General features: G+C 42.7%; 1 protein-coding gene across 2 annotated transcripts in view; it reads left to right on the top strand.

Moving 5' to 3' along the window:
- Positions 1-26,875, top strand: part of GPATCH3 (G-patch domain containing 3) — a 378,974-nt gene that overhangs the window by 49,485 nt on the left and 302,614 nt on the right. For both annotated transcript variants that reach the window (XM_044084171.1, XM_044084163.1), the window contains exon 2: positions 19,533-19,975. In XM_044084171.1, coding sequence (XP_043940106.1) covers positions 19,533-19,975 — 443 coding nt within the window. The remainder of the gene's footprint in view (positions 1-19,532; positions 19,976-26,875) is intronic.

Genomic DNA, 26,875 nt, shown 5'->3' with positions numbered 1-26,875 from the left:
GTGCCATGGATCCTTTCTATTTTTCTTCTGTAAATTTCAGCCTCCTATTATCTATTCCCCTAGCCACGGTGGTGCAGCGGTTAGCATTGCCGCCTCACAGCAAGAGGTTCTCCGGTTTGATCCTTGGCTGGGGAGCCTTCTGTGCGGAGTCTACATGTCCTCCCTGGGGTCACGTGGGTTTCCACCGGGTGCTCCGGTTTCCTCCCACATCCCAAAGACATGCTGTTGGTGGACTGGACACTCTAAATTGGCCCTAGGTGTGAGTATGTGCGTGTGTGTGCCTTCTGTGGAAGGTTGGGTGCCGGGCTGGCAACTCAACACCGTAAAACTCCTCTGCCAATCATGAGCGGACAGGTGATCAGCTGTGGCGACCCCTAACCAGGAAAAGCTGACAGAAGAAGAAGAAGAATTGTCTATACCCCTACTTGCTGTCATCTCTATCAGCAAAATCTTTCTCCATTAATGTATTTATCAGTGTTCTGTTAAATGCATTAAAGGATTAACGGTGTTAGGAAATCTGCTGTCTCTTTTTCAGTTCCAGTAATTACAATTTTATTTTTTATTGAAGTGCTTGCCCTTATACCTTTAAATTTTGAATTTCCCTCAGCAAAGGGTACTCAGAACTCATAAGATTAATTGCTTACACTTGCAAACAGCTCATATCCATGGAAACGTAAACAACAGTAAGGGGAGAAAAGGACTAACAACCGCATGAAGGAAACTTTATCAGTTTCACTCAGAACAGAGTGTGCAACTACCTTCAGCTGCAGACTTGACACCCACTGAACATTTGTTAATGGAAAAAAAGCAAGCCAATATCCTTGCATATACAAAAAACTGAGCGTTTTTCATGGCTGTCATCAGTTTGTCTTATTTTTCAAGCCTGCTTGCTTACAAAAAAACACTTGTTTATAGATTAAGCCAAGGACATTAATCTAGACATTCTCCTTTGTAAAAATAAGATAAAATAAATTAATTCTGCATATAATGTAATCATTGCTCTTTTATACCCCACTCCCATCTCAGTAGCCCAAGATCACAGCATATTAACTTACACTTGCTTTTGTCCATCCTTTCTTTTCTTCTTACACTGTAAAGCCTATGTTTCTTACAACTAAAAAAAGTACTTGTTTATTTTAATATATTTAATACATATAACAGTCACTAAAAAGACTTCCCCACACAGAAAAGCCTGTGTTTGCACTTGTTTCCTGCCTTTCCTGTAACTAGTCTAGTCCAGGTACAGATTTGCTGTATCTTTGTAAGCTTCTGAGTCCCCCAAGCCTTTCTGTGTTGGAGGGAAGCCTTCTAGCTTATCTACCACAAGAGGAGTGGTTCCTGGCCCAGAAATTGTAGCTATTGGCCGTTTGGGCAGTTTTTTCCATCTCTTTCAATGTTCTGGTTTAAAAGCCTCACTTGCGCTTGTTTCCCACCTTTCCTGTAACTAGCCTAGTTCAGATACAGAGTTGCTGTATCCAGGACTCTTGGTAAGCTTCTGAGCCCCGCAAGCCTTTCTGTGTTGGAGGAAAGTTTTCTAGCTTATCAGTGGGAGTGGTAAGCACTAGGTAGCCTGTCTACCAAGAGAGGAGAGAAGAGGTTCTTGGCCCAGAAATTGTAGTTTATTGACCATTTGGACAGTTTGTCCATCTCTTTCAACTTTCTGGTTTAAAAGACCACATCTGTGTTTGTTTCCCATCTTTCCTGTAACTAACCTACTGGGTAGCACTAGAAAGCCTTAAACTGATACAAGCTTTCTAGCTTAGGAGAGAGACTTTGGAGTGATTAAGTATCAGTTTTCTGTACTTTCTTGCTGTACTTAATTGTTTTCCGCCAAAACGCAGATTTTCCAGCATTTATTGTGATTTAAAAGCTTGTTTTTTTCACATATTGTACTTATTTGACTGCCAGCACTTTTAAAAAGTTGCTTTTTGTTTAAATAATGTGTTTAACTGTTGTAGGCTACACACTAAAGTGCGATACCTTTTCGGATTGTTTGTAGTCGTTTAAAGCTGTTTTAAGTGTATTTTTTACTGTTTTTGCCTTATCTTTTAAAAAAAAAAACCCCAAAAAATTCCTTGTTTCCCGCCTTTCTAAGCTAGTATAGTCCAGTTTTCAGGCTAGTGCTGAATTCAGGGCTGTGATACTAGTTTGTGAGTTGCCCATACCTTACTTGGATAGAAGGAAGTTTCTCTGTTCACCTGTGAGAGAGGGGAGCTTTGAGCAACCTATCTGTCCCTGGAGGTGTGGTTCCAGCCCAGAAGTTAGTAGTTTATTGGCCATTTTGGGCTAATTTCGGCCTCTTTCATTTCCCTACTATAAAAAATGCGTTTGCATGGTTTTGCGCACCGGTTTGCTACGGTTAAATTATTCCCGGCTCCACTAAGTCTCCTCTTCAGTTTTTTCCCTTGAAACTAGTCTAACTCTCAACCTAAGCACTCAAAAAGCATCTTACAGCCCAGCACTTGCTCAGACCTAATAGCAAGCACTAATATACCTTGACATTGATTGCCCAGCAGGGCAAGGCTCTTTATTCACACCTCACCAACCAAGCAACTAAGCAGGTCACCTTACTATTCAGGCATGACCAAAGGGCAACTTCAGGTGCACTCTCCAGTCCAGCTGGTGAATCTGGGTATCCTGAGGCAATGTTACAACTGCCTCATGTACACAGACAACCCTCTCCTCCTACCACAAAATACTAACATATGTGAGAGATGCAATTATACAGCCAAACTGGAAGCTAAGCTGTCTCTACCCAAGACTGGAACAGACAGTCAAGAGGAGAAGGTTAACACATGCACCACAACTCCAGCAGCACACAGACCTACTAAAACAGCACTGGCAAAAAATACACAAAATCATACTCGGAGGCTCTAAATAAAAACCTGCAAAAGCATCAGAGACCTCCAAAGCAGACTCCCAAACAACCTGCACTTCCCGTCACAAACCAGACAACACATAAAACACAAAGTCAGTGTGCCGCACAATCACAGCCCTTAAGGCAAAATAACATACCTAACACACTAGTAATAGGTGACTCTATAGTCAGGCACACTGACGTCCCACTCACTAGGCTGGACAAGCAGAAGGTTACTGTTAGCTGCCTGTCGGGAGCCAGAATCCACCACATAACACAAGCACTCGGGTCACTACAGAACAAGTACAAATATGACTCTGTCATTGTTCATGTTGGTGTGAATGACCTGAGACGTACCTCTCTGGACTACATGAAAAGAGACATGGAAGAGCTCGCTGATCATGTAGCCCAGGCTGGCATGACCCTGACCCTGAGTAGCAGTCTGCTCTCACCAAGAATGATACCTCAGTACAAAGAAAAAATGATCAATTTCAACAATTGGCTAAGCTTCTGGTGTCATTCAAAGGGGATCCAGTGTCTGTCAGCCTGGGACGACATGCTCGACAATCCGCATTGCTTCACAAGAGATGGCTTGCACCTGTCACCCCTAGGCTTTGGAATACTGGCCAAGACTCTTGCTGCCCCCATAGTGCCTTTTTTAGGCAAGGCTCAAAAGTCAAACCCACCACCGTAAACAGCACAATTAACAAAAAACTGAGGGTTATGCTACTCAACGCCAGGAGTTTAAATCTCAAAATGCACACACTGGAAGCACTCCTCAGTATGGAGAACGTCGACATCTGTGCAGTAACTGAAACCTGGTGCTCCAGAGAGCACCCCAGCACTGCCAGGCTACAACTCATACCACACGTTTCGGCCACAGAACACAGACCGAAACACAAAAGGGAGGGGGTGTATTCATATTCATCAAGGATACCTACACCTCCAGGTTAGTGGCGCAGCATGATACCTCTGAGATCATCCATGTGCAACTAACATCGGACTAATCTGCAATGCAAATTGTGGCCTGCTACAGGTCACCCTCCATGACCCAGGACCACCACTCCACCTTTCTGGAGACACTGGAAAACATGAAGGTCCTACCAAACACCCTGATATTGGGTGATTTCAATTACCCTACCATTCAGTGGGAAAACTACTCGAGTACAATTCCCAGGCCCAGCGCTTCCTGGCATTCATCAACTCAAATGCCCTGGATCCAGCTGGTAAACTCCCCTACCTGAGGTGAAAACATAGTGGACCTGATCATCACCAACATGGGCGACAGGTGTTCCACACCGGAGGTCAACCCATCACTGGTTAGATCAGACCATAAACTAATCACTCTGGATGTCCACACCCCACCACCACCCCCAACTAAGGAAACCACATTAAAAAACTTTTCTAAAGCAAACTTCACCTTACTTAAGACAGAGGTGGTAAGTTTCACAGCCCCCACGCTAAAGGATAACACTGCCCAAGATGCAGAAACCTTTACAAATGCACTCTATGAGCACCTACAAGGATGCATGGATTGTGCCATCCCTAGCAAAACCGACTCGCTCCTCTAAGAGAAGGAAACCCGGTTTGGTGGGCCCCTGCAATAAACAGGCTATACAATAGAAGGAGGAGACTAGTTCAGAAAAAAAGTAAATCCCAAGAAGGAAAGACATCCCTGATCAGTATCTGTAAGAAACTGAGGTCCCTCATGAAATCATCCAAGGCTAACTTCGAAAGAAACATAGCCAAGTATTCAAAAGATAACCACAAAGCCTTCTTTAGCTATGTTAAGAATCTAAGTGGCATCTCACAGATATGCACTGAACTAGTGCAAAATAGCACAAAATATACTGAACCTACTGATATTGCCAACATCCTGGCAGATAGATTCAGTGCAAACTTCACCCCCCTCTCACCTCCAAAAGGGCCCACAACAATACCGGAAAAGTGTAGTGTACCAAACATCACATACGCACAGGTGAAAACAGCCCTTTCAAAAGCCAAAAACACAGCGTCAGTGGGACCAGATGGTGTCTCAGGCTGTGTCTTGCATGTACTACAGAACGAACTAACCCCCCACCTAAACACGCTGTTCAACTTCAGCCTCTCCACAAGCTACGTGCCCATAGAATGGTGCACAGCAACAGTTATTCCTCTCCACAAAGGAGGGGCCACAACTGACCCTGGAAACTATCGCCCCATAAGCCTAACTAGCCTGGTCTGCAAGGCTATGGAGCGCATCATCATGGAACTCATTAACAAAGACATTGGGAACCTCCAAACACTTGACCCGACCCAGTTCGGCTTTGTTAAGGACAGATCATGCCTACTAAACCTGGTTGACTTCTTCGAGACAGTCACCAAGGCCATAGACGAGGGAAAGGTGGTTCACACAGCCTACCTTGACCTCGCCAAGGCTTACGACACCATTCTCCACTCTAGTATTACAGAAAAACTCATCAGCCTGAACAAGAACCCATACGTCACGAGATGGGTTGCCAACTGGCTTACAGACAGAACTCACACGGTAAAAATAGCAGGCTCCAAGTCCGACTCTAAACCAGTCACAAATGGTGACCCACAAGGCTCTGTCCTGGGACCCCTACTGTTTGGCATATACTTCTCAGAAGTACAGGCAAACACAGGAGGACTATGGCTAACCAAGTTTGCCGATGACTGCAAACTGGGAGCCATAATTGACTTTCCAGCTGACATGGACATCCTCCAAAAGGGCCTTACTGAGACGGACACCTGGTGTCAAAGTCATGGCCTCAAGCTAAATGCCAAAAAATGCATAGTCATCCCATTTGGGAAATACACCCACGAATTACCACATAGGTGGCAGCCCCTTTAATACAGAAGAGGTAATAAGAGATCTGGGGAAACAGGTAGATAGTAATCTCTCCTTTGACAATCATATTGCCAAAGTAGTTAGGAAATTGTTCTATGTGACCCATCTAATTAGTAAAGGGTTCACATCTAGAAATAGAGGTTATAGTGTCCCTCTACTCATCACTCATTAGACCCATCATAGAGTATAATGCCCCATTTAGGATGTACCTCACAAGACACTTCCAACAGCTGGAAAGACCACAAAAGTACCTCACCAAGAGGATTACTGGTCTCAAACATATGTCCTATGCAGCCCGACTGAAAAAACTCCGGCTGTACTCAGTGGCATATCACTTACTCAGAGGTGATCTCTGCCTGACTTACAAAGCCATGTCCAACTCAGAATTGATGGACATGCTCCAATTAAAGAAATCCAAGTCACTGCGAGCCATGTGCTCTAGTGAGCTAAACCTTGCCATAACAATAAATAGAACATGCTGGAGGGATAGATTCCTGTTACAGAGACTCCCCATGCTTTGGAACAAAATTCCAAATTTTACATCAGGCAGAGCCCCTCACTTACACTCTTCAAGAGAAACCTTGACAAGTGGATGAGTAACAGAAAATACACCTCTGGGATCACTTCATTGGCTCTGCTTGACAGAGGATCAGTTAATTAATCAATGGGGTGGCGAATGCCGACACACTCTGGCTAGGCTTATAAATGCCCTCGGGCAGATAGCCTAGTACCTACCTATGAACCTATTTAAAATACCCCTGATTATATACCACACAAAACCACTTTACTATGCATTCAGCTTATATCATGAAATGTATTATATAAATGCTCTTAAGGAGAATAATTTTTACCTGCTTTTACTTTTTTTCCTTTTAGTCTCCTTCTAAACATTGTGATATAAAGTGGGGGTATATGCTTTATAGTCTACCTACAAGTTTAATATTGTCAACAAAAGTTTAATCTTTCTTAGCCATTTTTGTTGCAAAGCCATATTTCACATATGTGATTATTTATAATCTGACATTTATTCATTATTTTGTGTTGTTGGCCTTCTTCCTGTTCATCACCATCTCCCAACATCAGACTGTGGTTCAAATCCAGGGTACTCCTGATTTTTCTAGTCAACTCCTTTGCTTTTTATCTATTTCTCAAGCATTTTCCTTTGGAACATTGGAAAATGATTCACTAATGAAGTCTCTCTATGAGCTCTATTGTCAGAAGAATGAGAAGCAGTCTCCTTCTGTTTGATGGTTTACTTTCATTCATTAAACTTTTTTTTCATTTCCTCCTTAGCTGTTCTGCATAAAAAAATGTATTTGATCCTCTAGGAAAAATATTCTTAAGACAGATGGATACAGCAGCTTGATTCTTAAGCCTGCCTGTCAACAATCTGATTGCTGGGGTAAATTTACTTCTCTTCTGCCTTGTGTACAGTGAATAATCATTTTCAACAAACACTGCTGTCTGCAATTTGTAATACTTTTCCTTTTTGCTACAGTTTTGTCAGGATCAGCTCTTTCTGCTGGTATGATTACATCTTTATTAATACAGGTTTTGACTGCTTTCTTATGACCAGGTTTGGAGCATACACTCAGTGTTCCCTATCAGTTAACAAATCCTGCTGTGGAATACCAATCCAGTTGCTTATTTACTTTCATAAACTTAATAGTCTTTTTCTTCTAGTTTATCTGGTACAGCAGAAAATTTCAGGCTTTCTCTACATGATCTGTCTTCTAACTCTACCGTTTTTTTAAACATCTGTTCTTGAAAAGTCTGTGTGTCAGCCTTTTCTTCATTTCAACCTCTCATTTTTGCAGATGTCCTTCAAGGATGCATCTGCAGTCCTTACAAATGGGTTGTCCTGTCGTCAGGCAGCCCTTCGGTTGGCCGGATTCCAAAGTCTGGGTCCGGCTTCGGCTGGTGTCGCACTTCACCTGACGTCATCGCTGCAGTTTTTCGGGTATAAAGGCATCAGCCGACGCCATCTTCCTCAGTCTTTCTTGCCGCGTGGCGCCCGAAGCAGAAGCTGTTCGCAAGTGCCGGTCGGTCAGATCCAGAGATTACTACTACCGAATACTACTTCGAAGACTTCTAAAAAGCTAAGTACCCCGTTGGGGACTCTTTCTTGCCTCAGCCGATGTCAGAGAAAGTGAATAACTGTTTATCTAATACCTCATAAGGATTTCCACTCCTACTGCATACATTGTTTAGGCCCAGACCACGACGTAGCAGATTGTCTAGCCTGTGCTTCTTTTAACCGACGGACGCTTAGACGTCGGTCGGAGTTTGCTGAACAGATTTTCGGCTCTGATTTTGCCTATATTATGCCGTCGGATCCTCCGACAACTCAAATTTCCAAAAAACGCAAAGAAAAGGACCGACACTCGCAGTCCGCGGTTTCGGCCGAAACCACGATTAAGCAAACCACGAGTGTCTCGGTTTCGGCCGAAACCGAGCAAGCGGTTCTTTCTTCAGCCGAAACCATGCCTTCTACCGAGGCCTCCTCTAACCTGGTAGAATCGGCTTCTGAAATCCAACCTTCTGTTGCGGTTTCTCAGGAATTATCAGACACTATTCCCCTGGATATTTCTACCCCTGCACGTGGAGCTGCTAGGCCTCCAGCAGCCATGTCTATTAAGGCCTTTGCCAGGGCTAAAGCAGCCAAAGTTTCAAAAACGGTGCCTGCCAAACCCCCCTCTCACAGGCCCAGCACCAGCTCCCATATGCTTTCTTTGGCTGAGGATCTAATTTCTTTAATTCGTGGATCCCAGCCTCATCCAGACAGGACCTCTCTCCCACCTCCAGAAAACAGGCCTAGAGCAGAGCCCCCTGAGCCAGTATCCACAGATGATTCCTCTGATGACTCAGAGCATACAGATCCTCCTGAGGCTTCTTATTCCCCTTACGAAGACTCTGATGCTGAAGAGTCCATTCCTTCAGCTTCTCCACCTGAGGAATTTTCCTTTGGGGAAACTTTGCATGCTATGAGGGAACAATTTCAGTGGCAGGGCCAAGATTTCTCAGACTCCAGAAAAAGGCTTAGAACCTTTCTACATTTGCCACAACATAGGCCTTTAGCTATACCTCCAGTTCTTTCTGTTGTAGATGATGCATTTAATGATGCTTGCACTGCTCCTGATTCATTACCTCCGGCTCCTGCTAAGCCCGATAGGTTCTACAGGGTCCCGGACACACATCACCATTTATATAAGGCTCCCTTTGCAGATCCAGAGACTATCTCCCAGGGCCCTAAAGCTGTAGCAGCTACTTCTACTAAAAACCCCCTCCCCTCTGAAAGGGAATCTAGGTCCTTAGAGAGATGGGGTAAAAAAGTTTACACTTCTGCTACTTTGTCAGCAAGGGCTTTGAACTGCCAATTTCATATGATTCAGTATCAAGAGTTTATGCTTGACCAGTTAACTAAAAAGCTGTCCTCTGAAGAATCTTTAGATAAAAAATATGTTCAGGAAATGATACATAACATACAGCAGGTTAGTAACCATTCTTTAAAATGTGGCTATGATGCACTGGAGGCTTCCTTTAGATCAGCCATGACTGGCACATTTATCAGGAGACATGCATGGTTGAAAGAACAGGCATTACCAGACCATGTCAAATCAAAGCTTTTGGATGCACCTATGGACAAGGTCAATTTATTTGGTTCCCCTGCACAACAGGTACTAAAAAAGATGGAGGAGAAGGCGAAATCTGTACAAACAGTGAAAGATTTCTTACAGGTACAACCTCCAAGGTTTAGCAGGAATTGGCCCTCCAAGAATTGGTCCTTTCCGGACTCCTCTAAGACACAGAGAGGCAGGAATAGGTGTTCTAGAGGCAGAAACCAATCCAGGGGTGCCTACAGGGGACGCCAGTGGCAAGGTAACAGTCAGCGAGGCACAGACGCAGCCACCACCACTACGACAACTCAATCCCAGTGACTTGGCAGTGGCACCGCCTACCAGGGAACAACTAGAAGCACCCTTAGGCGGAAAGCTAACCTTATTTTCAAAGAACTGGCATTGCATCACAAGGGAAAAATGGATTTTGCAAACTATAGACCAAGGTTACAGGTTCCACTTCCATACTCTACCAGGAAAGAGAGGAATGCCAAACCTACCACCTACTCAAAGGGCAGAAGCTCTAAAGCAAATATCTCAACTATTAAGAATGAGAGCTGTGGAAAAGGTACCATCTATGGAGAAAGGAAAGGGATTTTACTCCAGACTCTTCCTGGTACCAAGAAAAGAAAACAAATGGAGACCTATTCTAGACCTGTCCACTTTAAACACATTCCAAAATTCAAAATGCTGACCCTACAGCAGCTTCTTCCCATGCTGGGCAAGGAGTCTTGGCTGGTAACTCTAGATCTCAAGGAGGCATACCTGCAGGTCCCCATTCGACCAATTTGCAGAAGATACCTCAGATTTCTTGCAGGATCAGAGCATTATCAATTTTCAGCATTGCCCTTTGGCTTGTCTACTATGCCCAGAGTGTTCACGAAATGCCTGGCATCAGTAATTGCTCATTGCAGACTTCAGGGGTTCCAAATTTATCCCTACCTGGATGACTGCCTGATACAAGCGGACAACAAAAGCAAGCTAACAGAAGACTTACAAAGAGTCATTTACCTGTTACAAGCCCTGGGATATACAGTCAATATAAAAAAGTCAAGGCTGATTCCATCCCAAAGAATAACCTTTCTGGGTGCAGAGCTGGACACTTCAAAACAAATGGCATTCCTAACTGCAGAAAAGAAAGAGCAACTACCTCTCTACTTCTTGGCATTAACAAAGCAGAACCATCTAACTGCAAGAAAAATACACAAGCCCTAGGCTTCACGGCATCCTGCATAATTCTGGTCCCTCATGCCAGACTGCATATGAGAAAGCTACAGTGGTACCTGAAGAATTTGTGGTCCCAACACAAGCACAGCCTAGAAACCAAAATTCCAATAATCCCATGCCTGAAGCAAGAGTTCCTATGGTGGGCCCAGGCCTGTCAATCAAACACAGGATTGCCCTTCTGCAACAGTCAACCAAGCCAAACCATCACGACAGATGCCTCAGACCTCGGTTGGGGGGCACACATGCTGGGCAGGTGCATACAAGGCTTATGGACTCAAGACCAGCTGCGCCTGCACATAAATCTAAAGGAAATGCTGGCAGTAAAATTGGCAATCCAGTCATTCAGACCGTTTCTCCAGGAAGGTCAGTTGATGATAAGGACAGACAACACCACAGTTATGTGGTACATCAACAAACAGGGAGGCACACATTCATATCCTCTATGCCGGACCTATGGGATGTGGCTCTGAGCTACAACATTCAGTTACAAGCAATTTTTGTACCGGGAAAAGAAAACATTCTAGCAGACATATTAAGCAGAACTACCACAGATGCCCACGAATGGATGCTACATCCGGACATCTTCAAAGCCATTACAAGAAAATGGGGATTACCACAAATAGACTTGTTTGCATCCCCACTCAATCACCAGCTAAAGAAATTCTGCACAAGGACATACCACCCACTTGCTTGGAAGGTGGACTCCCTATCTTTCAGTTGGAAAAATCTGACAGCATACGCATTCCCACCACTTCCTTTGATGCACAAGGTGCTTCTGAAGATCAAAGAGGACCGTCCAAGGATCATTCTAATAGCTCCAGACTGGCCAAGACAACATTGGTACCCACTGCTGAGAAGCATGTCTCAGAAACAAATATGGACACTACCCCTGATCCCATTACTGTTAACACAGAACAACTACAACATCCTGCATCCGAACCTGAAAACTCTGCAGCTGACTGCCTGGAACATTACATAAGAGCAGTTAACCCAAATTTATCCCAAAGGGTTAAAGACATAATCCTGGAGGCTCGTAGACCTTCAACAAGAATGAATTTTGCAGCAAAGTGGAAAAGATATCTCATTTGGAGTACTGCAAAGGGCAAAGATGTGACACTGGTAAACATAGCCAACATCCTGGAGTACTTGGCAGAGCTCTTCCATACAGGCCTGTCCTATTCCTCCATCAAGATACATGCATCAGCTATTTCAGCAGAATACAGCTTGGATCCTCCTCTCTTCTCTCATCCTCTGCTCAGACAGTTTCTGAGAGGAATAAAAAATGTAAAACCTCCTAGGAAACCACCATTGCCAGCATGGGACTTGAACTTTGTGCTAGAAAAATTGACACTTCCCCCTTTCGAACCAGCAGCAACAGCAGAATTACAATACTTATCCTGGAAGACTGCTTTCCTGCTGGCAATAACTTCAGCAAGAAGGGTCTCTGAACTACAGGCATTAATGGCAGTGCAACCCTTCCTGATCTTCCATCAAGATAGAGTGTCCATGAGAACAAATCCTACATTCATGCCTAAGGTGGTATCCAGAGTGTCATTAAATCAGGCTATCCACCTACCTACATTCTTCCCCAACCCACAGAACAGTTGAGAAAGACTCTTACATACCTTGGATGTACATAGGCAATTACGCTACTACCTGGACAGGACCAAGTCCAATAGAAAAACTGACCAGCTTCTGGTAGCATATGCAACAGGAAAGGAAGGAAAACCAATTTCAAAACAGACAATCTCCAAATGGATAGGAAATTGCATTAAATTTTGTTACTCCTACCATGGAAAGAAAACTCCAGAGAACATCAGGCCTCACTCCACAAGGGCTACTGCCACTACCACAGCTTTCTTACGAGGAGTGGCTACCAAGGACATTATAGAGGCTGCTACTTGGACCTCCGTGCATACATTTGCCAAGCATTACAATTTACCTTTATACTCTAGATCCCGAGCAGGTTTTGCCACTGCTGTTTTGCAAGGGATCCTAGCTACACCATAATCTCTACCTTTTCCTCCTCCCCTAGTTTAGCTATGGTATTCTACCCATTTGTAAGGACTGCAGATGCATCCTTGAAGGACATAGTACAGTTTTGTACCTACCATAAATGTAGATGTCCGATAGGAATGCATCTGCAGTCAGGATTACCCACCCACCTTCCCCTCTGAGGTACTCCTAGGGTATTTGCCATCCTTCAGCTAGCTTGGGGGGGATCTATTATGGTGTATTTGTTTGTATATATGTACATACATGCTTATTTTATGTGTTTGCTCTCTACTTTTTGGAAACATTGGCATTTATCCAAATTTAGCCATCCAAGAGGGCACCTGGCATCTGGGGCAAGAAACACTGAGGAAGATGGCGTCGGCTGATGCCTTTATACCCAAAAAACTGCAGCGATGACATCGGGTGAAGTGCGACACCAGCCGAAGCCGGACCCAGACTTTGGAATCCGGCCGACCGAAGGGCTGCCTGACGACAGGACAACCCATTTGTAAGGACTGCAGATGCATTCCTATCGGACATCTACATTTATGGTAGGTACAAAACTGTACTTTTTATCAGCTTATCCTTCCATCCATCCATAGCCCCCTTTCCTGTCTTTGTACATGGGGTCGGTGCGTCACTCAACACTGACAATCATCTAGAGCCAGGGTTCACAATGCCGGATGGCTAGCCCTGCCGCTGCTCTTGTACACACACTCACACCTATAGCCAATTCAGAGTATCTGATCCGGCTAATGCACGTCTTTGGAATGTGGAGGAAACTGGAGCACCCAAAGGAAATCCATGTGAATACAGGGAGGACATATAGACTCCACATAGAAGGAACTCCAGTGGAGAATTGAGCCAGAGAAACTCTTGATGTGAGGTGACAGCACTATCCACTTTGCCAGTAATTCATCTGAATAGCTAGTTAAAGCTACTTCTAAATTTTTCCACACTTTTTATGTGAGTTGATATAGTCCTTCAGTGTACCATTTATTTTAATCACCTGAGTACATTTGATTTATTTTTCCTCTAAATTACTGGAACCTATCTTTTGTACCAGAATTGAAGCTTGAACTGCTTTTTGCTCAACGGCTGCAGGATTCTTCCCAGTCAGTGATGTCTGTTCACCTTTTCTAGATGATTTTCTTTCAGGTTTTCTAAATTTCTTCTTTGATGGCATTCAGTCAGTGTACCTACTAGCCATTAATTAACCCCAAACTACTATGAAAATGACTGCCTTACAGTAACAGTAGCTGTTATTTCTCATTTTCTTTTTTCACATTGGGAGAGCTGAAATTAAACTGTTGATCAGTGTGCAGCCATCTTGGAAGTCTCAGTGTAGTTTGTTTCCTGAGAGAAAAAAAGATTAATTTGTATAGGAGTTGGAGAAAGTGCTTAGAATTAATAGAATTTAGGTATACTTTATACTTGAGAGTAAAATTTAGTGGGCTAATATGTTACAGGGTTTGAAAGAAGGGCAAAGAGTATTATTAAGGCTAAGAAAAACAATATTAATGCAAATGAGTGTTAGTATTGGCTGAAGTTATGTTTAGACATTGCTCAAGTATTAATTGTTTTGTTACCAAGAGAGCATTTCTTAGTCTGTATCTTGAATGTATTTTCTGTGATTCGTGCATGAGCAATTCTTTCAACGTTTTGGAGAATTGGCCCCTAAATGTACTCCTCAGCCACTTGCTCTAGCCAAACAGTCATGCCCTGCACCCCCCCCCCCCCAGACTACAGAGCTGCAAGTTTTTAGCAGAGTCAATACAACAACCAGGCCTGCAAAAGCTTGCAGACTAAAAATATTAACTCAGTGTGAGGGGTGTTTATTTATTCATTCTTTTATCATGTTCATCATGCTTTGTTCAAAATTATACCAATAAGAGTTTGTTTCATTTCTACTTGGCCTGTGCTTGTTAGTCTGCTGCTGCCTGTATTACTTCACTAGAATCAAATACAGCCGCCACTACCCCTCTGCACCTTAAGTTTCCTTTCCCCCTTCCCTTTGTGATTAAAGGAGAACCGCAGCCACAGACTGAAAAAAAAAATGTTTATTTCATCATATCCTGATGTTTCCTACATTTTAACCTCACTTTTGGACTCTATATACTTTATTTTCTAATGTAATTTCAGAGTCTGCCCTACACCTGAAATCAGTTTCTCCCTGGTCAGATCTGACCACAAACCTATCACCGTGGACATCCACATCCCACCCGCACCTCCATTAAAGGAAAGTACCATAAAAAACTTCTCCAAAGCCAACTTTGGGCTTCTAAAAACAGAGGTAGCAAACTTCATGATGCCCACGCAAATGGAAAATAGGTGTATGACTGCTGAATCCTACACCAATGCACTGAGCAGATACACATGTGCATGGAACAGGCCATACTAAACAGAACCAAGATGCTCTCCTTCAAAAAAAGGAAGCCAATCTGGTGGACCCTTACCATTAACAAACTCTACAACAGAAGAAAAAAACTGTTGCAGAAAAGAGTGAAATCCCAAGACTGGAAAAACTCTCTTGTTAGCCTCAGCAAAAAACTGAGGTCCCTTATCAAATTATCTAAAGCCTGTTATGAAAACAAAATTGCTGCAGATTCTAAAGACAACCACAAGGCATTCTATAGCTATGTCAAGAATGTACATGGCAATACTCGGATCTACTCAGAGTTACAGCACAATGGCAATACATATACAGAACCAACTGATATTGCCAACATATTGGCTGACCGGTTCAGTGCGAATTTTACCCCCTTTCACCCCCCAAAGGGCCCATCTCAGTACCTGAGGAATCCCAAGTCCCTATCATCACAGCTACACAGGTAAAATCCGCACTGTCCAAAGCGAAGAATACAGCTTCCGTGGTACCTGACAGTATCCAGGGTTGTGTCCTACATGAACTACAAAATGAACTGGCACCACACCTGAGTACCATGTTCAATCACAGCCTCATCTAAGGCTTTGTTCCTGCAGAATGGTGCAGTGCTATGGTCATCCCACTCCACAAAGGGGGAGCGACTACAGATCCTAGGAACCGCCGTCCCATTAGCCCGACTAGTCTGATATGTAAGGCCATGGAGCGCATCATCATGGACCTTATCAACAGGGACACAGGGAATCTCCAAACTATGAACCCCAAGCAGTTTGGATTTGTGAAAGGCAGATCATGCCTGCTCAACATGATAGACCTCTTCGAGTATGTCACCAGAGCTGTGGATGAGGGCAAGGTAGTGCACACAGCCTACCTAGATCTTGCCAAGGCCTTCGACACCATCCCTCACTCAGGAATCATCGATAGACTCACTAAACTAGGCACAAATCCTTATTTCACAAGATGGGTAGCCAACTGGCTCACTGATGGAACCCACACTGTAAAAGTAGCAGACTCTAAATCTGACTACTGACCAGTTACAAGTGGCAACCCACAGGGATCGGTCCTGGGTCCTGTCCTGTTTGGCATCTACTTCTCTGAAGTCCAAGCCAACACAAAGGGACTCTGGTTGACCAAGTTCGCAGATGACTGCAAATTGAGAGCAATTATAAATTCCCCTACGGATGTAGACATCCTACAACAAGGCCTCACTGAGACCAGTGACTGGGTGCAAGAACCATGGCCTCAAGCTCAATGGCAGAAAGTGCATTGTCATTCCCCAGGAAAAATTTGGTGCCCATGAACTACCACATAGGTGGTACTCCACTAAACACTGAAAGGGTGATAAGAGACCTGGGGACACAGGTTGATAGCAACCTCTCCTTTGATAACCACATTGCCACTGTGGTCAGAAAGCCCTTCTGTGTAGCACATCTTCTCACAAAAGGTTTCTCATCCAGACCAGTGAGAAAGAGGTCATAGTCCCTCTTTACTCGTCCCTCATTAGACCTATTATTGAATATAACGCCCCATTTGGTATGTATAGACACCTACAGCAACTGGAAAGGCCACAAAAATACCTAACTAAGAGGATCTTGGGCCTTAGACTTATGCCCTACACTGACAGACTCAAAAAACTGCAGCTATACTCTGTCTCATATCTCCTGCTTAGAAGCGATCTCTGCTTGAACTACAAGGCCATGTCTGACCCAGAGCTGCTAGATATGCTACACCTAAAGAAATCCCAATCCCTTTGTGCCACACGCTCCAAGGACCTAAACCTCATTACCATCATAAACAGAAAATGCTGGAGGGACAGATTCATAACCCAATGACTTCCCATACTCTGGAATAAACTTTCAAGCAGAGCACTTCACTGGCCCTTTTCAAGAGAAATCTTGACGAGTGGGTGGCAATAGGAAGTTCACCCCAGAAATCAATTCAGTGGCCCTGCTTGACAGGGGCACGGGAAACTAACTTCGGGTGGCAGTCACCCTGAGGATCACGTTAGTGGCCTTGCTTGACAAAGGGCACTGGGAACTAACTTCAGGCGGCATGATGCCAGGGGATTTCCTGGGCTTGGCTCATATAGGCTCCAGGGCCATTAGCCTAGTAAATACCTATGAACCTATGAACATGGTGCCAGGCAACTTGATTTTTTATTCTACCTCTAGGTATCTCACATTGCAGTGTTTGGCTTTAAAATATTACATCATAGCCCCTAAGCTCCTGTCAGTGCATTGACTTTACATGTGTTTTCATGTATAGCCTTCTTTCTTTCTTTTGGTCAGATAGGTTTAATTGCCATTTCTTGCTTTTGAATGACTACTTAAAAGACAAGCAGGGATAATCACACGGAACAGTATTTTAAATGCCTGTTACCACTTTTTTTTCTTTCTAAAGTGGCCAGTTTTCATTCTTTTGTTATGCCTGAGTTGTAGTCCTTAAACTCTTCTCCCCTCCCTGTAAACACTTCCCCTTCATATCTGTCAAAGTAGCAGATTCAAACTGTTTGCTGCTGTGATTTGATAGGTCACAGCAGGAGACAAAGTTCATGTGCTGAGAATACTGCCCTGTATAACAATATCATGTATATGTATATGTATACATATATATATATATATATATATATATATATATATATATATATATATAAAATATAACATTATACACATAGAAATATGTTATATATCTATTTTGTATATTATACATATAATATTTAATATTTTATTATATGAATTATAATTATATAATGTATTATTATATTATTAAGATTTTGTTTTTGCATGTACACCAGTAAGCACCTTTAATTACATATGAGCAAACTACAGCAGTGCCAGTTCTATTCATTGTTTTGGGTGTACTGGTCCTTAGGCACTGGAATCTGCTCCTTCCAATAGATTGCTTTTTTTGCGCCATTACTCTACTCCATGGGAATGCAGCATAAGGGAGGTGTTCCACATCTGAGCATGTCATCCTTCAGATGAGACTTTAAACTGAAGCCTCACATACCTGAGTTTGTGGTAGCTCAGGTGGATGTAAAAGATTCCATGGCACATGTTGAAAAGAGTAAGGGAAGTTCCCTGATGTCTTGGCCAAATTTTCCCTAGTGGTATAAATACCACCTTTGGTCTCCCCTGAAAAGAGGCTGCTTGCCTAGTGGGAAGTACTTGGTCAACAAAGGATAAATAAAAATAAAATTAAAAGTAATGCATTGATAAACAACTCCTTGCGGTACTTAGTTCATGAAAACGTATTCATCCTGACCCAGTTTGGCTTCCAACCAGCACACTGTACAACAACTGCCCTTTATATACTTCCTAGACACCATCATTAAACCCAAGGATAACAAATTAGCCTCCTGCCTCTTTCTAGACCTCTGTAAAACTTTTGTTACTGTCTCTCATCCCAAACTACTATGAAAATGGCTGCCTTAGGTATGAGGAACTCCAATATTAACTGTTTGGCTAATCATTGGCAATCTGTTAAATAGCTCTCTGCTTTCTCTCCTTCCCTTCCAGTGAACAGTGATGTCCCACAAGGCTTCATCATTGACTCCCTTCTCTTTCATATATTTATTAAGAGTCTTCACACATCTTCTCAACAGCCTTCTCTGATACAGTATACAGATGATGCCACTCATATTTGCAAAGCACAGTCTACAAACCACTACACAGGAGGCCTTCAGTGTCATCAAAAATTAGTTAACTGTGTAATATTCCGCAATCAAAACAAAAAACAACTACTCTAATTCTTTCCTAAGTCCATAACACCTAACAACCACATCTTTAAAATGTCTTCATTAAATATCACCATTATAGAAGTAATTTCCCTTACTCAAAAAACACACCTAAGACTTGGAATGCTTTATAGATCAAATATCTTTCTCACCAGCCCCTCCTGAGCTACATTTGATAGCTCCTATCTCATTTCTTCCTTACTCTATGCTTCTCCCATTGTAACCAATTTGCAGGCTATTCCAACATCAAAACTAGAACTATATTATAACAAAGTGGCTAGGTTTGAAGCATATCAGCTAAACATTTCCTATCAGTACATTGTACTCAAATCCTTAAACTGACTTGAGCTATCTGAAATATACTGAACTTCTGCAGACACACAAACTGATAAACAACCCCTTAGCTTCTCTTATTGCTATCTCTACACTTAATTACTACCTACCTTACCGCCCTCTTCACTCCTCTGAAAAACAACCCTTTACAACTTATAAACCCAAAATGTCCATTGGGCATCTGATGAAGTCTTAGTATTTTGAGACACAAACGCATTTTAATCTACTTTTGGAAGTGTTAATATATTGTGTGTACTGGCAATAAAGGAGCCTTTTTTACCACTAAGTCTCTTCCTTTTGTGGCTGGATTTTATTGGTTCATGGTGATTAACCTAGACTGTGACTAAAAAGAGTTTGTGGAGGCTTGCTTCAGTTAGGCAGCAAAAAATAATTTGAACTGTAAGAATAATACACAAAATTTCATAGGGAGTTCCTCTCCTTCACCAGTTTTTAAAAGTGCCCTTTATGCAGGTCACCCATAAGATACAAGTCTTTTCATACTCTCTTTAAGATTTAGCTGTTTTTTTTTTCAGATTCAGATGTCTTCCCCTACAAAACAAAAAAGGAACTTCGAAGTAGGAAGACACAAGATGACATTTTCACTCAGGTTGATCTAAAGAGGCTACCAGAATTGAACCCTCCATTGCTAATGCCTAATGGGAATGTTGGAACTCCTTCAAATGTATTTCTTGAGCTAATTCAGTCCTGTAGGTTGCCTCCTAGGTTTATCAAAAAACTGGGTCTCAAGTTCCCAAAGACAGGCTCAAGTCGGAGATATGGCAATGTGCCTTTCAAATATCCAAATGCAGAAACTGTGGAACAAGAGGAGAGTGTTTTTACTGCAACAGGGGAGGAAATTTCAGGAAGGGAAAGACTGAAACTACAAGAGGTGAAAGAAGCTTGCAAGTCAAATGATGAAGAGTACTTGGATGAAGCAGCAGAGGAGGAGGAGGAGGATTTGAGCCACTCTGATGAAGTAAGTGTGATGTACTTTTTTTTTGTCAAAGGGATGTCTGAAAAGTAAACCTGTAAATTCTACCAGTGTTTTGATGGATAAGATTTGAATGAAAACACATTAGACTTCATTTCTTGAATGTGTTTTGTTACTGGGAGTCTTAAAAGTTGAAAGGGTTTGTATGCATGTTTTTTTTTTTATATTTTTTGGGGGGAGGCACTTGCTTAGTTTTTGTGTTTTAATGCTCTTTCTAAAAAGTGATGCCGATGGTTAGGGGGTTTTAAGCTAAATACATAGGTGGTAGAAGACATTTTCCATTTCTTTTTTAGTATTAGAGTATATTGGAAGTGGACAATTCAGTTCCGCTTCATGCACTGTATTCACAATGTATTTTATCCATTACAAAACAGTGAAATTAAACTCACAACTTTGTAAATTTCTTTCTTTATGACCATAACTATACATGACTTTTCTTGAATATAAGAATTTATGTATTTGTTTTGAATTTTTCAACACTTTATAAAGTGTCATGATTTAATAAATTGCTTGAGTTACAAAGGACATGGGTACTGGTCTATATTACATAATCGCATATGAACAATGTCAAAAGCTCTAATGAGCGAAAATGCCGGAACGTTTTCTATTGTTATTGTCTTGCAGTGTGTGTGTGTGTGTGTGTGTGTGTGTCTATGTACCTTTTAATCGTTGTCATTTATAGCATCACTGCATATATTGCTTAGTTCCTGCTTTCTCTTAAACCTCACCTCACGTCCTCCTCCTCCTCAGCATTATTCTGCATGAGTTGTTCCCACACGTTCCATTTATTTTTATGTAGTTTTCTTCTTTCCTTTGTAAAGATTGAAACTCCAGTTCTTTTACATCCTTTGCAATATTCGGTGCTTCAGTATAATTTTAAGTTTCTATTTCCTATTACTTGCTTTTTCAGCAACCAATAGCTTTAAACATAGTAATACCTTACTGTGTCTGGCCAATTTAATTCCTAGAAACAAAAGATAAAATCCTCAAGGAATAACAGGAACAGGTTCTGAGAGATAGTAAACAGTTTCTTGAAGATTTATATAAATATAGTATTCTGAACTGTTCTGAACTGTTTGGAAGTTTCTAGAAGGCCAGTGCTTGCTGGCTTGCTTGCTAAAGGGAAGTCTCTGTGTTCACCAGTGGGAGTGGTTAACACTGAATAGCCTGCCTGTCCCTGGAGGAGTGGTTACTAACTAGACGTTGTAGTTTTATTGGCCATTTTGGGTCAATTCTAAACTCCTTGATCTGTCTCTCTTAAAACCAGGCTGCCTCGTGGTTTTGGTGTCTTTTCAGGCTTGCTAGTTGTTGCTGAAGCACCTACCAAGGGGAGAAAACGCTGAGAGAGGAAAAGGAGCTACTTTTGTGATTTTTAAGTATTTTCTTCTGATTTTTTAAGTTTTACTGCTTTGCCGCCTACTTTTTGGCATTTTCCGGTTTGCTAAAGTTTATATCTGTAACAGTAACAGTACTTGGAACACATCTACTGCATTTCCTGTGTTGCACTTAATTTAAAATCGTTTTTTTCTCTAAAAACTGCATTTTACCTGATTTTGGCCTATCACTCAAGTGTGGGGTAATTTATTGCACTGTTGTGATTATTTTGCTGCTTGTGTGTCTCTGCTACCTTTAAACTACAACAAAAAGAAAAAAAAAATCTTGCTTTTTTCCCACTTTCTGAAAGTTAAGAAAGTTCAGTTACAGATTTGCTGTTCTGAACTGTTTGGAAGTTTCTAGAAGGCCAGTGCTTGCTTGGGCTAAAGAGAAATATCTGTGTTCACCAGTGGGAGTGGTTAACACTGAACAGCCTGCCTGTCCCTGAAGGAGTGGTTACTACCTAGAAGCTGTAGTTTTATTGGCCATTTTGGGTCAATTCTAAACTCCTTGATCTCTCTCTCTTAAAACCCTACAACTCCCTTTTTGCGTGGTTTTGCGCACTGAGCAGCATCGGGCAGCGCCGCCTAAACAGGTTTAAACTATTCCAGGCTCCACAAAGTCTGCTCTTCACTTTTTCCCTTAGAACTGTTCAAACTCTCAAAGTAATCACTCTGTTCTCTTTCTAAAGCCCTGCACTTGCTCAGCTCTTATAAGGAAACACTAACTAACTAAAGCACTACACCCTCCTTGACTTCTCATAAGTATTAGACTCCCGATTGGTCCTTCCTGACCAAGTGAAAAATCAGTTCCCTTTCCTAATCATCTGATCAGTAAAAAAATAGTTCCCTATACTAATCTGGTATGTCCAATGGTCAGTTTCAAGGCTACTCTCCAGTCCAGCTGATGAATCTGGGAATTTTGAGGCAATGTTACAATTGCCTTATGTACACAGACAAGCCTCTCCTCCTTCCAACAAACTCTAATACATGTGAGAGATGCAGTTACACAGCCAAACTGGAGGCAGAGCTCTCTCAACCCAAGACTGGCACAGTCAGTTAGGAGGAAAAGGTAACCACACACACCACAAATCCAGTCTCACACAGACCTATTGCATCTGCATACCCAACACATAAACACACAAAAACATACTCAGAGGCTCTAAATAAAAATCTGCCTAAACAGCAAAGAGCTCCTAAGCAGATATCCAAGCAACAGCCACCCCTCAACAATACCCATGAATCACATATCTCACAAAATCAGTGTGCCTCACAACCACAGCCCTTAAGGCCAAACAACACACCAAATACACTTGTTATAGGGGACTCTATTGTCCGGCACACTGACGTCCCGCTCACCAGACTGAACAAGGAGAAGGTCACTGTAAGCTGCCTGTCGGGCACCAGGATCTGCCACATAATGCAAGCACTCAGGTCACTCCAAAGCAAGTACAAGTATGACTCCGTCATTGTCCATGCTGGTGTGAATGACCTGAGACGTACCTCCCTGGACTACATGAAAAGAGACATAGAGGAGTTCTCTGACCATGTAGCCCAGGCTGGTATGACCCTGACCTTGAGTAGCATCTTGCCCTCACCAAGAATGATGCCACAGTATAAAGACAAAATGATCAGTTTCAACAATTGGCTAAAGTATTGGTGTCATTCAAAGGGGATCCAGTATCTGTCAGCCTGGGATGACATGCTTGACAAGCCATGTTGCTTCGCTAGGGACAGCTTGCACCTGTCACCCTTTAGGCTTTCGTATACTGGCCAAGGCTCTTGCCACCCCCATAGTGCCTTTTTTAGGCAAGGCTCAAAGGACAAACCCACCTCCATAGACAACCCAAGGATAAAAAAACTAAAGGTAATGCTACTCAATGCCAGAAGTCTAAACCTCAAGATGCACGCACTCGAGGCTCTCCTCAGAATCGAGAAAATCGATGTCTGTGCAGTAACAGATACCTGGTTCAAGGCTGTTGAGAGCACCCCAGCACTACCAGGTTATAACTCATACCATGCGTTTCGGCCCCAAAACTCAGACCGAAGCACAAAAGAAGGTGGAGTATCTATATTCATCAAAGATACCTACACCTCCAGGTTAGTGGCACTGCACAAAGCATCGGAAACCATCCATGTGCAACTAACAGTGGGCAAAACTGCCTTCCAGTTTGTAGCCTGCTACAGAACACCCTCCCTATTACAGGAACCCCACTTGGCATTCCTGAGAACACTGGAGAATATGAAGTTCTCTCCAAACACTATGTTATTGGGTGACTTCAACTACCCAAACATTGACTGGGAAAACTACTCAAACCCAAACACCCTCACCCAAACGGTTCCTTGAATTTATAAACTCTAACGCAATGGAACAACTGGTCACCACTCCCACAAGAGGGAAAAACATATTGGACCTGGTCATCACCAACGTGGGGACTCTATGTTCCACACCAGAGGTAAACCCCTCATTGGTAAGATCAGACCATAAACAAATTTTCCTGGACATCCATATCCCGTCCCCACCCCCAGCCAAGGAAATCACTGTAAAGAATTTCTCAAGAGCCAACTTTGCACTTCTCAAGACTGAGGTGGAATCCTTCAAAGCCCCTGGGCCAGAGGATAATACAGCCCAATCCACGGAATCCTTTACAAATGCATTTTATGAGCACCTGCAGGAATGCATGGATCGTGCTATCCCAAATAAAATCAAAACTCACTCCTCCAAAAACAGGAGACCGGTCTGGTGGACCCCGGCCATAAATAAGCTATACAACAGACTGAGGAAGCTACTACATGACAGAGCAAAATCCCAAAAAGGGAAGGCATCTCTGATCAGTATTAGCAAGAAACTTCGATCCCTCATAAAATCATCAAAGGCCAGTTTCGAAAGAAAAATTGCCCTAGACACTAAAGATAATCACAAGGCCTTCTTTAGTTATGTCAGGAACATGGGTGGAAACTCCCAGATATGCTCTAAATTGTTGCATAACAGTACAAAATATACCGAACCTACAGACATAGCCAACATCCTGGCAGACAGATTCGGTGCAAACTTCTCCCCCCCCTTCCCCCCAAAGGAGCAAATGCCTATTCCAACTGAATGTAACCTCCCTGACATCACAGATGCACAGGTGAAAGCTGCCCTCTCCAAAGCAAAAAACACAGCATCTATGGGACCGGACGGTGTCCCAGGCTGTGTCTTACACGAGCTCCAAGAAGAACTGAACCCTCACATTAAGTCACTGTTCAAACTTAGCCTTACTACAGGATATGTACCCAAAGAATGGCGTACAGCTACAGTGGTCCCACTCCACAAAGGTGGTGCCACAATGGACCCCGGAAACTATCGCCCCATAAGCCTGACTAGTCTGGTCTGTAAAGCTATGGAGCGTATTATCATGGAACTACTAAACAAAGACATTGGGAGCCTCCAGACACTGGACCCTACCCAATTTGGTTTGTTAAGGGCAGATCTTGCCTCTTAAACCTTGTTGATTTCTTTGAAACCATTACCAAAGCCATAGATGAGGGCAAGGTAGTCCACACAGCCTACCTGGACCTCGCAAAAGCCTTTGACACATTACCCCACTCGGGTATCATAAATAAGCTTACCAGCTTAAATATCAACCCCTATATCACAAGATGGGCTGCAAACTGGCTCAGAGATAGAACCCACATAGTCAGAATCGCAGGTGCCATGTCCGAATCCAAACCAGTTACAAGTGGCGTCCCACAGGGCTCAGTTCTGGGACCTCTCTTGTTCGGTATATACTTCTCTGAGGTTCAGGCTAACACAGGGGGATTATGGCTGACAAAGTTCGCAGATGACTGCAAACTGGGGGCCATAATCGAATCTCCAGCTGACTCAAGCATCCTCCAAAAGGGTCTCACAGAGACGGATGCTTGGTGCCAGAGCCACGGCCTCAAGCTAAATGCTAAAAAGTGCATAGTCATCCCCTTTGGGAAAAACAAGGTGCCCACAAATTACCACATAGGTGGTAATCCATTAAGTACAGAAGAAGTAATTAGAGATTTGGGGACCAACGTAGATAGTAATCTCTCCTTTGATAATCACGTTGCCAAAGTGGTTAGAAAGACCTTCTTTATAGCCCACCTTATCACAAAAAGGTTCGCATCTAGATCAAGAGAGGTCATTGTGCCCCTCTACTCATCACTCATCTGGTCTATAACTGAATACAATGCCCTTTTTGGGATGTACCTTACCCGACACCTGCAGCAACTTGAGAGACCCCAAAAGTACCTCACCAAGAGGATCATGGGCTACAAACAGATGTCCTATGCAGCTCGACTAAAGAAACTCCAGCTCTACTCAGTTGCTTACCGCCTACTCAGAGGTGATCTATGCCTGACGTACAAAGCCATGTCAAACCCAGAATTAATGGACATGCTCCACCTCAAAAAATCCAAGTCCCTTAGAGCTACATGCTCCAGGGACCTAAACCTCCGCACAAAAATAAATATGACATGCTGGAGGGACAGATTCATTTCCCAGAGGCTCCCCTCACTCTGGAATAGAATCCCAATTCATATTAGACATAGCTCCTCGCTGACCCTCTTCAAGCGAAATTTGGACGCGTGGATGGGAAATCGCAAATTCACCCCTGGGAATCTCCCCAGTGTCCCTGCTAGACAGAGGCGCAGTAAACTAATCTTAAAAGGGTACCTTCTATGACCTACTTTACAGAGGCACAGTAGGCTAATCTAATAGGGAGGCGGAAGCCAAATACACTCTGGCTAGGCTTATAAATGCCCTAGAGCAGATAGCCTAGTATCTACCTATGAACCTATAATATAGTATAAATGGGAAGTTGAGAGATGGCTGCTTGTTAATAACTATGGATGTCGTATCATTATTTACTGCCATCCCACACTCTTTGGGAATTTCTACGGTACATGACTTCCTTGTTTAAAATAGTGAATATACTTTAAGTAAAATTGATCTCATTTGTATGTTCTTGGAAATTGTGTTAGAAAAGAATGTATTTCTATTTGAAGGGCATTTGTTCTTACAGAAAATTGGCGTAGCTATGGGCACACCTTGTGCCCACAGCTATGCCAACATAGTTATGGCTGAATGGGAGAAGAATTCCGTGTTAAATGTAGATATGTAGATGAATACGCCCCTTTGGTCATCTTCTATAAGCGATTTGTAGATGACTTGTTTTTTTGTGGGGGGGGGGGGCACTGAAGGACAGCTTATGTCATTTATCAGCCATCTAGAATCCACCACATCTTTCATTAGATTTACTTACAAGTTTTCCGCCAGTGAAAGAGACTTCTTTGATGTAATACTTAGTACTGATACAACTAGGAATCTTCAGACTAAATTGTACAGGAAGCCTTGTAGAAGAAATGCTATCCTACATAGGGATAGCATGCATCCTGGCCATATATTCCGGAATGTTATTAAAGGTCAAACAATGAGAATATCTTGACTGAACAATTGTGAGGATGTTTTCAGACAGGTTGTTCAGATGCTTAAGAGAGAATT

Source organism: Protopterus annectens, chromosome 1.part1, assembly GCF_019279795.1.
Source record: "Protopterus annectens isolate FY-2018-M chromosome 1.part1, PAN1.0, whole genome shotgun sequence".
In the NCBI taxonomy this organism is placed as follows: domain Eukaryota; kingdom Metazoa; phylum Chordata; order Ceratodontiformes; family Protopteridae; genus Protopterus; species Protopterus annectens.
This window is presented reverse-complemented; position numbering and strand designations above follow the sequence as displayed.